This window comes from Rhinopithecus roxellana, chromosome 5 (genome assembly GCF_007565055.1).
Source record: "Rhinopithecus roxellana isolate Shanxi Qingling chromosome 5, ASM756505v1, whole genome shotgun sequence".
Taxonomy (NCBI): domain Eukaryota; kingdom Metazoa; phylum Chordata; class Mammalia; order Primates; family Cercopithecidae; genus Rhinopithecus; species Rhinopithecus roxellana.
The window spans coordinates 138,687,077-138,700,460 of NC_044553.1; the positions used below are offsets into that span (position 1 = coordinate 138,687,077).

The 13,384-nt window shown below is 35.9% G+C and overlaps 1 protein-coding gene across 2 annotated transcripts in view; it reads right to left on the reverse strand.

Moving 5' to 3' along the window:
- Positions 1-1,623: 1,623 nt before the first annotated feature.
- CEP128 (centrosomal protein 128) overlaps positions 1,624-13,384 on the reverse strand; it is a 460,860-nt gene continuing 449,099 nt past the window's right edge. Inside the window, exons 27-28 of one of the 2 annotated variants that reach the window (XM_030931469.1) lie at positions 6,068-6,181; positions 1,624-1,843 (exon numbers count right to left, since the gene is read on the reverse strand). In XM_030931469.1, coding sequence (XP_030787329.1) covers positions 6,078-6,181 — 104 coding nt within the window. In that variant the 3' untranslated portion in view covers positions 1,624-1,843; positions 6,068-6,077. Of the gene's footprint in view, positions 1,844-5,887; positions 6,182-13,384 lie in introns of those variants that run through there. The other variant, XM_030931470.1, reaches the window with a different exon arrangement.

A 13,384-nucleotide genomic window follows, 5' to 3' on the forward strand; every position in this document is an offset into this window, starting at 1 on the left:
ACCTCTTTTAAGGCCCACCTTCCTAAAGCCACCATGTTAGATGGCTTTGCTACCCATCACTGTTTTATTTCTGGTAACTAACAGCTTGGGGTTCATTATGATGGGAAGTTTCAAATATGCTAAGTCATAAATCAAGCCTGTATCTTCACTCACAGTGGAATTAATGACAGCATAAATAAAATGAAAATCCAAAATGACAGACAAGCACAGGGCACCCTGAATGAAAAACATCAGAAAGCTGATCACTTTGCACCCAGATCCAAACTGATAGCCAGCAGTCTATAAAGAACATGAAGGATTAGTGCAATGTTCATCAGAAATGTGACTTTATAGAGCACATCAAGTTCAACAGGACTTCTCACAATGCTTCTTTCCAGGACCCTGCATCACATAAAGGATGAGGTGCTACCACAGTTTTTTCCTTCCAGTAAACAGTTTAAAATGTGTGTTATTAAAGGCAACCCAGCTTCCTCTGTGTTCATATCATTTTACAGAACTCCTGCCATCCTTCATTCCCTTATCCAGCTAAGTGCTGAGCAACAATGGACAAACAAAATCTAAACTAGCATAACCACTACCCTAGGGATAACACTGAATAAGAGTTATGCAGTATGATCTGATAATAGCTGGCTTCAAGAGCTAAGAAGAAAAGGGAGGAAAAAAGCTTGTAAAGGGGATATATTTGAAATCGAAATTTTAAATCAAATGTGCAATTGGACACACATTTTGGGAATTGCTCTTTTGGCTATTAGGTGATGAAGGTGATATGAATAGGTTCTCTGATATATGAAGTACCTATAAACACTGTATTAAAAATAGCTGTGTATTATCATACAAGGATGAAGAATAATGATCTTATTTTACCAAGAGAAATCTTTCACACCTGGTTAATAGATCAGCTCACATCTTAAAAAAAATAACAAAAGTGTTTCATGAATAATCTCACTAACTCCTTATGCTTGCGATTATCCTGTTATCTTAAAATACATGCACAGGGCAAGTGAGTATGACTCTAGCCCACAGGCAGGCCCTAAAAAAGGACAGAAAGTTGCTTCTAAAGATCATTGAGGAGAGGACTGGATACCGGAGAAGGATATCAAAGAGAGACAGACTGGGAGAGATAAAATATTTCCAATAGAAATACAGTATCTCAAGGACAAAGAGATGCACTGTTTCGAAGTACAAATTTTTGCATTATTGGCAAAGTGTCTTGCACTTCTGAAAGTCATTTGAATGCTTGGTGGCTTCAAATGACTCACAAGTACACCTGACTCTCAATTTAAAAATTTGTAAGAAAAAAAACAAAAGGAAACTGTATAATGTAATGGAAAACCTAATACTATCAAAATTAAACTTGGCATTTTTTTAAGCAAGCATGATTTTAAGAAAATATTAAATCATTATGTAAAGAAGATTGTGAGCTAGTGATTAAGGAACATATAACATTATCCTACTTTCCCTCAGAATGTTTTTTTACTTTTAAATTGTAACATCTGAACTGTTGGTAGTTCAGTATCCACTAGTTTTGTTAAAAAAAAAAAAAAAAATATATATATATATATAGCCTCAAGCCAGTATTCTGATCTTTATTTCCAATGAAGTATACAGCTAAGATGACACAGAGTTCCAATATGTAAGGATAAATTGTAACTTTAATTTTATTTAAATAATACCAGTCAAACTGCTTCACTAAAAGTAATTGAAAATGAGAGGGCGACAAGTTGTGGGGTCATATGGGGCAGCAGAAGATAGACTGCGTAGGACAACCTAGCATCTGTCTGTTTGAGAAAAAGAGAGCATTCGTCCAGAGAATGGCAATTGGCAACTGTGTAACTTCAGTTTCCTGAAACATAGCAAGTTATCATTGTAAGTACAGGTGATAAATATTGCAAGGCTCTGTTTGGACTATAGTAGCATTTCCCACCTCCCAACATTCTCATTTATATGCTCAGAGACATTAGGTTCTACATTATAAAAAATGGAGGCCATCAGATGATCTATTGTTTCAAATATCTTCCTGAAAGGGAGCTAACATGTAGCTAACATGCAGTTTAGAAATCCAGTATATTCCTGTAGAGAGCAACTTCACATCCACAATTATCACAGGGCTTTGCACCCACGTCAGAATCCAGCTATGTTAGAGAAGAAAAGATGCCAACCACAGAAGTATCCCTAGGGTTTTAGTCATAAGAATGGCCAAAGACATATGCAATATAAATCATTTCCTAATTTGCTACTTCTGGAAAGAAATGCAGGGGCTACAAACCCTAGAGTTGGCCCTTATAGTGTGGGTGGAACAGTTACTAGACTTCAGAGGTCCACAATAGGGGCTATCCTGGTAGAACAATAAGGGTGACTTGTGCTGGGCTTGAATTTAGGTAGGATATGGCCATAGGCATAGATACAGCAGGAGAAGCCAATAGGGGCAGATGAGGGCCAGATGAGGTTAGAACTACAAGGTGCGGCTGGTTTCGCCAAAGAGCAGATTGGTTTACTTTGTTACTAATCAAAAGCTAGGATGAATTTTCTGAAATTTATTTGGGGGCTTGGAATCTAAAGCTCTGCTTTTCCATGTAAGCATTTCTTCCAGCCTTAAATTAGATGTGTCGTGTTTTGTAAGGAAATGAAACTAAATGGAATCTTTCGTGGTTTAAATTTCTTTTGTCAAATAGGGATAAGTTGATATGTTTCTATTGCTAAACATTTGAGAACTTAAATGTTGAAAGATGGAACTATTTTCATATCATACTTTGGTGCATGAAATGCCTTTATATACAAACTTTCCCAAATTTCCTTTCCAGCTAAGGTTCATAATTTAGTTTTGATCCAAGAAAACCAGATGCTTTCGTGAGAACAGCTTCCTCATTTGAAGGCCATGAAAAATCACAAATTTTCTGTTTTGTTTTAAATTGAGAGAAAACACTGGAACAGTCTGTCTGGGGAGGGGGTGTAAGACTCTTGGAAAATTACTCAAAGATCATTCACATTCTTGGCTACCATAGGATGTGTAGTTGCATTTATAATAAGAACAAATCCTGAGTAAAACAATTTGAGGTATTTTATTCCTTCCTAAAAAAAAAAAAAGAGTTTGCTAAGTAAATGTGCCATCTCCTTATATGTTAGATTTTGGTCCTATTTTAAACACGATGTGTTATCTAACTACAAAATGCAATACAGATTAGAGAAAATGTAACAACTACTAAATGGCTCTAAATGTACTTTGCATATCACTGAACTGAGACTCAAAATGAAAAATGCACTTATCATACTTGAAAGGAGAAAAATGAAGAAAAGAAGGTTCATTTTCTTAAGTAGGTAGGCATTTTTTATACATGTAAACTTTAAATGCTGTGTGCGTACTACTTTATTAAGTTATAGATTTTAGCTCTTTATTAGTAAAAATAGGTAGGTAAACTATAACAATAAGAAAAGTTAGTGGTTCTGAGAAACTGGGTGCATAAAACATTATATAACCAACTGGTTTTCAGCCTTCCAGTCAGACACTAGTCAAAGAAATAATATGACCTTAGCCAATGGGAAAAACATCAAGCCAGATTTCTCCCAGCTGTGTTTCTCCCCCTGTAGGCTTCAGCAACTTCAGTGGAAGTTTAGTGTGTTTAGGGAGAAAGATGGCCAGAAGAATCAAATTATTAAACCAAAAAGGTCAACCTTCAAATTAAGTATTGGACCAGGCTTACTGCAGAATAAGGTTTACCCTTCCCAGTGTCCCTGTGCTACAAGCAATATGGTGGACCAGCTACCATTCAAACAGGGCCGATATCACATGTAATGGAGGCTATCCTGCCAAAAGGGTGAGTAAAGGAAAGAAGTTGTTGGCTTTAAGATGCACAAATCAAGCTATTAATGTTTCCTTAGCATTCTTTTTGATTTCCAACTCAAGGGTAGGGTAACTGCAAGAGATAGGAAAAATCCTCAGAGGAGACAGGTCCCTGGATTCAATTCTATATAAACAGGAGGCCAAGGAATTTTGACAAAATTATTGTTCACAAAAAGTTGACTTTGCCTTTGGAGTTCTTGTGTGTTCCATATTTAAGTCAGACAGTTTCATTCATCCAACAGTAGCACAGGGCATTCAATAACATGATATAATGGCCTTTTTTTTTTAGATTGAAAAAGTTATTTCATAAGATCCCTCTCCATTCTGTTATAAAATCACTGGCTACTATGTTTTCAAGGATTTCTCAAGTAAATAATTTGAGTTACTTTACATTTTCAGGTCTAATTGGTTTGGTGCAATTTTTTTTAAGTGAACATAGATGCACTAATAATGGTTTAAATCAGTTCTTATTGAAGAGAATGGACTGTATGAAGGCCCTACTAATACATAAAAGTTATTTAACTAACATTTATCCATAGGATTTAAATAAAACCTGTTGATTTTCCCTCGTATTTTCTTCTCTGCTAGTTATTTAGGACCAGGGAGATAAAATATTTTGATGTTGGTCAAACCATCAATGGAAATAAATTCTCAATACTTTAAATATTACCGCACAGTGATATAGTTTATATAGATCACCAGGACTGTGAGTCACACTACATGGGATACTCCTAATAAATCCTCATCATGCTCATTAGTACATTGCATTGCTCTGAGAATTCCTGAAGTTAGATAAAAGAAAACCAAATCTGTTTAATGTTGTCTAACCCCAAATTTCTCCAGCTAGCCTGAACAAATCACTCCTGTTTTCATGTAATTCCTAATGCCAAACAAACTTTGCGATGTGCATACCTGTTTTTGTATCTCATTTTTTTCTCCTAGCACAATGACTGGCATATAGTAAGAACTCAAAAGATTTTTAAAATGCATAAATGATAAAAATGTATAGCTATACTCTCAGGTTACATAGCTTGTGTTACGCAATTTTTGGATATGAGATATCTTCATGTTCTATGGGAAGAGTTGCATTCAATTTCATGGAAAGAGGCTGCCATTTTTTTCTTCAGTACCATCAAATATGGTAAGTTAGGACAACGTATCTTGAGCGGAAGCATCTTCATGAAATGTGAGAACTCTAACGAGCAAGTGTACTTTAACAAACACAAAATGTAATGCATATTACAAAGGTATTGCTTTATTGTCCTTGTCTGTGCAGAATCCATGACCCAGTAGGATTCAGTTCCTGAAAGTTTACTATTACTTAGCATTTACTATAAATCTTTCTCCACTAGGAGATCAGCATGTAAAGGGAATATGTTCTTAAACACTTTGATGAAAAAAGTTGGGATGGTAGAAGCAGATAGTACCAAATTATACAAGATTATATATATATCTCGTGGACAAAGGAGTTTGGTGCTATGATTTTAGTCATAGTAAACCAAAGATGGTCCAGGATATGACTGAAGTGATCACAGTAGCATATTTGGCCACAAAAAGACAAATAAATAAATTGTGCTATGAATTCTTTATAGTGCTCAACAGTTCAGATATCATTTATGAATTCTATATTGCTATTAAAAATGGATGATTGGAAATAATTTTCAGCTACTGTATGTAGTTGTGGACTGCTGAGATGATGGATATAAAAGTCCTGAGCATTTATAAAGTGGCCTGTCTAATGTTATATATGCACATCTCCATGACATGTTATAACACATGATAATTTATTAGGGAGAAAGCATTTTTCAAAAAATCAGTTGTATATAAATGCTGCCTGAATCTAAAGTGCTGGCAACTTTTGCCTCAAGGGTAACTCATTTTTCTTCTTTTTAGCCAGTAATTTTTGAAAGGCCTCAATTAGAAATCCAAATTTGGGTTGGGAAAATGTGACTGACCACACTTGAAAAAGGAAAATACAAAGTGAAAAAAATATCATTCTTTCTGTGCTAGTATAAGTTGCAAATAAATTAGCTGCACATCATTTATGAGCTGATATTATTTGGACTGGTTTACCATTTACAAGGACCAACAGTATTGTCACTTTTGTCAATGTTTGGCAACACCAAAGAGCCAAAGTTGCAGGTATGTCTGTTAGATAATCTGGGCCAAATTGCTGTAAGAATAGAGATGTTATTATTTGTAAAACACTCATGTAAAATAACAAATTACATTTGCTTTTCTAGCTCTCATATTCCTCTTTTTTGGATTGTGAACTTGTTCCATTCATTGTGGCATCTTCCTTGTTTGAAGCTGAATCTGGAGCAACAGTTCTTTTGGTAAATGCTGGCAAGGTAAGAAGAAAAAGAAAAATAAACCTAGGTGAATATAAAACTGGCCTAAAAAATTAATTTTGCAGAAGGTAGTTAATGTATCATGGTATTAGATCTAGTTTTCTATAATTGAACTTCACAGGGACTAAGATATCTTCAACCTAAGAATAAATACATCCAATTTATGACATTTAAAAAAAACACATGAGAATTAAAATTTTTCTTTTATTTGAAGAATACCTGAGAGTAAAAAGTGTGTGCTTCATCACGATACAATGATATAAACCACACATACATGCACACACACACACACATGCACACTCGCACAGAATTTTAGAGGCAGAAATCTTAAGGGTTCCTTTTTATGGAATCCTCTTTGTTACAACTTCTAGTCTACTGAAAGTAGACCTGGAGTTTGAGTGTACTATTCTTTTACTATCTCCTACCCCTCATCTGAGCTATAGATGCCTATATCCAACTGTCTGTGTGAAATCTCTCCTGTTCTCTACTCTCTGATGCCTGCTCATTCCTTACTCTTCTCCAGCTTGAAAAATGATACGCCCACCTGCCCAGTTTCTCAAACCGTGGTTCCTCTCTTCCTTTGTCCTGTCTGACCCATCCATTCAGTTTAAGAGTGAGCTCTAATGCCTCTCCCTACCAATTTCACCTGAGTCCTGATTCACACCACCCCCATTACTCTCATCACAGACCCCAAGTCACCATTTTCTCTCTTTCTGTTTACTTCTTGCTCCCTTACGATCCTTTCTCCTCACCACAACCACAGTCACCTTTCTGAAAAGTCAATCAAATTGTGTCATTCTTCTGCATGACTCCCTCAGCCTGCCCTTAATGGTCACCCAGTGAACTCAGAATAAAATCCACACATCTGACTGTGGCTGCACCCTCTCCCTCACTCGCTCAGTAGCCCGTATCTCTAGGAGACCATGTCCCCTTCTTCTCCGGAGCTTTTGTACTTTTTGCCCCCACTATCAGGAAGACGCTTCCCATCCAATTTCAACTCAGCTGCTGCTTCTTGCCATTCGGGTTTCAGCTGTAACCTCCTCGGGAAGGCAGATCCTGATCATCAATCTAAGGGAGTGCTCCTGTTTCAGGTACCTTCTGTCATTTCACCTTGATAGCACCAATCACCATTTTAAATTATTTGTTTACTTGCTCGCTACCTGTTTCTCCATGAGATGACCTTGCCTGTCCTGTTCACTACTGTATCTTCCAGAACTGAACACTGGACATAGCGCACAGCCTTCTAGTAAATACTGGTTGAACAAGTGAATATAGTTGAGGGATTTTAAAATGACAGCCAACTGGGGATTTTCTAGCTGGTTTCTGGAGTGCCTCTAGAGAGTACCTTGTCAACTTGCAAAAATCAGAATTCAATTATTTAAAAATATCCGGCATTTAACTGATCAGTAAAAAATACCTGAACCACAGTCACATAAAATAAACCTGTAAAATGAGAGAGACAGAGAGACTGCACTTCCAGATAATTAAATCCTTTAATGGACAAGAAACAATTTTATTGCCTTTATCAGTGTCCTAGTGTTTTCATTGCCATCAATCTTTGGCATTTTATTCTATAAGGCTGAGGACAGGCTACATATGAAGTATCTTCACAGTTAACCAGGTGGACCTTGAAGTATAACACAGAAGCGAAAATAGTGTGCTATTCTTGCTGTGGATAAATTATTTTTCACCCCAGGGACTTAAACTACCATTAAGCACCCCAAAACACAAAGTGAGAACACTAACTTTTCTTTTTATAGTAATGTATACTGAGGTAAGAAAGTGAAATAGTATTTTTAAGCATCTTTCATTAATTTGCTTTTCTAAGAATATCAAATTTAAATAATATGTAAGATTCACTTCCAACTCCTATACTGATCCTTAGATAACATATTTTCCCCATGAAGAATAACAATTCTTTCCTTTTTGGTTTATTTATTTTAACAAACATTATGTTTTGGAATAGTTTTAGATTTACAGGAAATTTACAATATGCATTTATTTTCAAAATCTGGTTTGGAGACACCAACTCCACAAAGATTAAGCATTTCAGTCTTAAAAAACTAGAGATTTCTAGAAGTCCTCAGATTACTCCGGACCTCAGTGAAATCTGGTCTGGTCCCAGTCCTGGGATGTGATAGCTCTGTCCTGGAGTTGTGTTTCTTTAGTCTAAAAGGAGCTATACATAGTGACTAGTGGTCAGTTGCCACTTTTGAAAAGCAAAAATGACAGTTTCAAAAGCTGACATTATGTGTCTCTCTTACTAAGTCCCCACTGTCTACAGGCTGAAGGTAATGGAATCCAAGTCTTCTAAAAGAGTGTCCTGACTCATGGCCATAACTTCCAGCAAGCCAGGATAAATTTGGTAGTGATCATGGCTTTAAAGAATGGATTTCTGTGTTCCTATTTCCAATAGCAATATAAACTTACAATTTATACATTTCTTCCCTTCTTCCTGGCAGAGGGAATCTACCTTTTCTTGAATTGACCTGAACTACACAAAGCTGACATAAATTAGTTCTTAAAACAAACTTTCGTTAATGCTGGATCGCTTCAGAGACCACAAATTATGCAGTATTTTCCCATTTCCTTTGTTTTTTCCATGGTCAGTGATTCTATGCTTTAGTTTGGTCACAGTTTGACAGGGCATCTAAGTCAGCAGAATGAATGCCTTAGCATCTACAGCTTAAACGAAAGGGCCTCACTCGGTACAAATTCCGACTAGAGTAAGGAGCTGACTGTTCTGTGAGCCTAGAAACTCATGTCTGCCTAAGGACCTATGACTGTCCACTCCCTAAGTCTCTATACAGATCTCAACCGCTCCAAAATCCAAACCCCAGCTTTCATGTTCCACCTGAAACTTAACAAAAAAATTAGACATTTCCTAGTCAGACATAAAAGCTGGGGTTTTCTTAGTAACACTTGTCTTTGTAAGAATCATTTTTAGCCAAAGTGTATATACACATATCAAATAATACCAAAGGGTTACATAGAAAAACAGGAGTTTCTTGTTCCACCTCTCTGCATTCCACAATCCCACTCCCGAGAGTCAGCTATGATGATCACCTCTTCTAGTTTTATTTTCTGTATTTATTTCATTTTTGTAAAACATGGAGAAGCCTATATTGCTATTTTCTGATTTATATTTTTAGACATTATCCACACTTAACCCCTTCTCCTCACCCCATACTCCCAATATAGTTACATATGAGCTTTTAGTTATGTGACTGTTTAATTATTATGACTAAATATGGCTCATGAAAACATAGTAAGTATACTATGAAAACATTTCTCTTCTTGTTCATTTATTTCTCCTGGGTTTATTAATTGACTCTGGTTTCATTTCTTTTTATTTGCTCTTTCTCTGTGACCATCGTGCTTCTAAGTGCTCAGTTAGATCTGCCATATGTCCACTAGTAGTCTTTTTTCTTAAGTGTTCAATTGTATCAGATAATCTATCAGTTTTTAGTTTCCTGCAAATTTTCTGGATAGAATCTTTCCTTTCTTCCTTCACTATGGCAGAACTGAAAAATATGAGTGTCCAGATTAAAAGTAGCTAGAAGAATAAATAAAACAAGACCCACCCTGAGGCACATCATCACAAATTCACTGGGGCAAAAGAAAAGATCCTAAAAGTTCCCGGAGAGAGGAGTAGAAAGGATGTGGTAGGGTAGGAAGGGGGTGTAGAAGATGACTTCGAAGGAGTGACAGTCTCTATCTATGAATGAAGGATTTTTCAACAACATTGAATTTTGGAGGATAATTGTTCAATGACTTCAGAAAGAAAATCATTTTCAACTAGAATTTTATAGCCAGCTAAAATTTCAGTCAAGTGTTAATGGAAGAAATCCATTTTTAGAAATACAAAGACTAGAAATATTTACCTCCTTTTCTTTCTTTCTTTTTTCCGATGGAGTCTCACTCTGTTACGCAGGCGGGAGTACAGTGGCATGATCTTGGCTCACTGCAACCTCTGCCACCCAGGTTCATGCTATTCTCTTGCCTCAGCCTCCTGGGTAGCTGGGTCTATAGGTGCCCATCACCACGCCTGGCTTATTTTTTGTATTTTCAGTAGAGATGGGGTTTCACCATGTTAGCCAGGATGGTATCGATCTCCTGACCTCATGATCCGCCCGCCTCGGCCTCCGACCTCCTTTTCTTTTATGTGCTCTAGAGGTAGGAGGTGGGACTAGACTCCAAAGGCAGGGCTTGGATACCTGCCCAAATTGAGGACTAGGTAAAATGGGTCTCAAGCAGAAGCACCTCTCCATAAGACACGCCCACAAGTGCGCCTTTATCATTGCCACGTTTATCATTTTATCATTGCCACGGCAACACCTGGAAGTTTATCATTATTATTATGATTGATAATAATAATATTATTTTTATCATTATTATTATGATGGTCAATATATTATCATATATTATTCCAGCAACACCCGGAAGTTACTGCCCATTTTCCTGGCAACAACCCAACAACCTGAAAGTTACCACCTGCATCCTAGAAATTTTTGCATAAGATGCCCTTCAGTTTGCATATAATTAAAAGTGGGTATAACTATGAGTACAGAACTGCTTCGGGGCTGCTGCTCTGAGCACACTGTCTATGGGGTAGACCTGTTCTGCAAGCAGCAGGACCTCTGCTGCTGCTGTACACTGACGCTTCAATAAAAACTGCTGCTAACACCACCGGCTTACACTTGAATTCTTCCCTGGGTGAAGCCAAGAACCCGCCTGGACTAAGCCTCAATTTTGGGGCTTGCTTGTCCTGCATCACTCTTACAAAAGAAAGGAGTGAAACAAGAAAGAGGAAGGTGCAGGATCCGGGCACATGGGCATCTATATAGGAAAAGAGTGAAGGAAAATCTCAGCATGGCCGCTGTCAGTGGGTGTTTGTTGGGTGGGCCTGGCCACTCCTGGTCTCTTGTTCTGTTTTCTCTGTTCTCTCAAGACTCACATTAATCATCTATTGTCCCTCCTGAATTGATTTTCTAAAAATTTTATCTTTTCTCTCTATTGTCCTATTCTTTTTTTCTTCTCCTTTCTTTGTGGTTATTTCACATTGTTTTCCACCTTTCTAGTTTTCTTTTTTCTTTATGGAAATTATATTTTAAAATTCTGACACTGCTTAGTCTGTATTCCTTTTTCATAGTATTTTGCTCTTGTTAAATTTAGTGGATATAATATTTTCTCTTATCTCTGAAAGGGTATTAATGATATTCTTTAAAACATCCTCTGTTCCCTGTATTACTCATTTGCTGTAAGTTCTGTTTTCCTCTTTGTTGGTCCTGGCATCTCTTCTTTTTCATTTTTCAATTTAAAGTGAGATTAAAGAAAAATTACAGGACAATTTCTATAACTGAGCTGAAATTTTGCTACAAAAAAGAAGTATTCAGGGTAATCCTAATGTTTCTCACTGCTAATGTGCCCTATTATTAAAAACAGAAAACTTAAGGCTTATCAGAAAAGCACATACGAATAAATATGTTTTGTAGAAATAATTATAATTCAATTACTTGAAAGTAATTAATGACAAGGTAGTTATGATTAAATTTTTAAAAGTATTTTTGAAAATATGGGGATAAGTCTGGGAAGAAAATCATAAAACAAACTTGTACACGAGAAGAATAGTAAAACATAGGCTATGGATTATTAATCAATTAATTTATTTAGTAATTAAACTAATAAAGAGTTTTACTTTTTAGGCTAAATTTTTCAGTTAGATTTTACAATATAAACTATAATAAATGTTTTCTTTTTCAGTTATGCTCTTGATATTTTTTCCTGTTTAACTTTATTTCCTTTTCAGCCAGTGTATTTCTATAGAAACCTATGGTTGCTTGTGAGAACTATATCTTAATTAAAGAAATGACCACAGTTGGTCATGAAATGCTAGTGTCAAAACCTAAATACAGGTTCTTTCACTGCCTATCATAGTAATAAATACAATTCCAAAAATCTTGATGTTTTCCATTTAATGTCTTCTAACCACTTCCCTCTAGGTGCCTTTCTAGGAAGGCTTATGAAGGTCTTAATGGCAAAAGTAACAGCAGTATAACAAAGACCTCTGTGTTCACATCATGGTGCTGTTTATCTCCAGGCTCTTGAATGTCTTACTAATTGGGACACTGTGATGTTTCATGGTGCTAAGTCCCTACTTCCTCCTCCATGCTTGTTTATATTAGAAGGACTTGGAGAAAGTTTTCCATTGCTAAATATGAAAGAAAAAGAAAATTGGCCTATGTGTATATCAAATTCTGAGGTGCCATAACCAACTTGAGGTCCATATTGAAGGGTGGTTCTTAGATTATGTAGATACAAACTCACTTGGGAAAATGATTAGGACAGGAAGAAAAAATGCTCTGCATTTAGAATAAAATAATCATGAAATAATGAAAACCCAAACCATTTATCAGAAACTGATAAATATTTATTCAATGAATCCATGAATATAAACCAGCAAAAATGAGACTTTTGGATTTGACCTACTTCCTAGTGGCTTATTTTGGTTATTTTATTTTAGAGCAATATAGCTATTTTAAATGACAGAATTATCAAATTTAATGTACAACCCTACAGGCCCATGGTAAACTGAAGAGTGAAATTATTATCTAAATAAGAATCCATTAAATAACATTTGGATCCCAAAAGTTTAGATAAATGTGGACTTAACAAAAACAACTTATATGTATATTAATATTAATTGAATATTAGTTGAGTATTTACTATTTGCCAACTACTATATAGAGTGCCAAGGAAACAGTGGTGAACAAAACAGGCATTACTCCTATCCTCAAGCTATAAAGAAAAATTGTAGCACACTATGGGTGCTCATAACAGAGACTACACTTCAAACTGTGAACCTTCTTTAAGGGAATTACATATAAGCTGAAACTTGAAGACCACGTATAGGAGGGAACGGAGATGGCACGGATAGATGGTGGCAGATGGCATTTTGGGCCAATGGACTCATACTTTGTTGATATTGATGACATTTACCAAGATTTACGGAATATTCACAGAGTGAAATCTAGCAGTAATAGTATTCTTACTCTTTGTACAAGATTACATATTTCTCAACATTTATATTGCAAAGACCTTCAATTTTTTGATAATTTGAATTTTATTATAAAATAACATTCTTTACTCACTCATCCATAGTTACTAGCAATCTCCAAACAAAAAATTTGCCTAA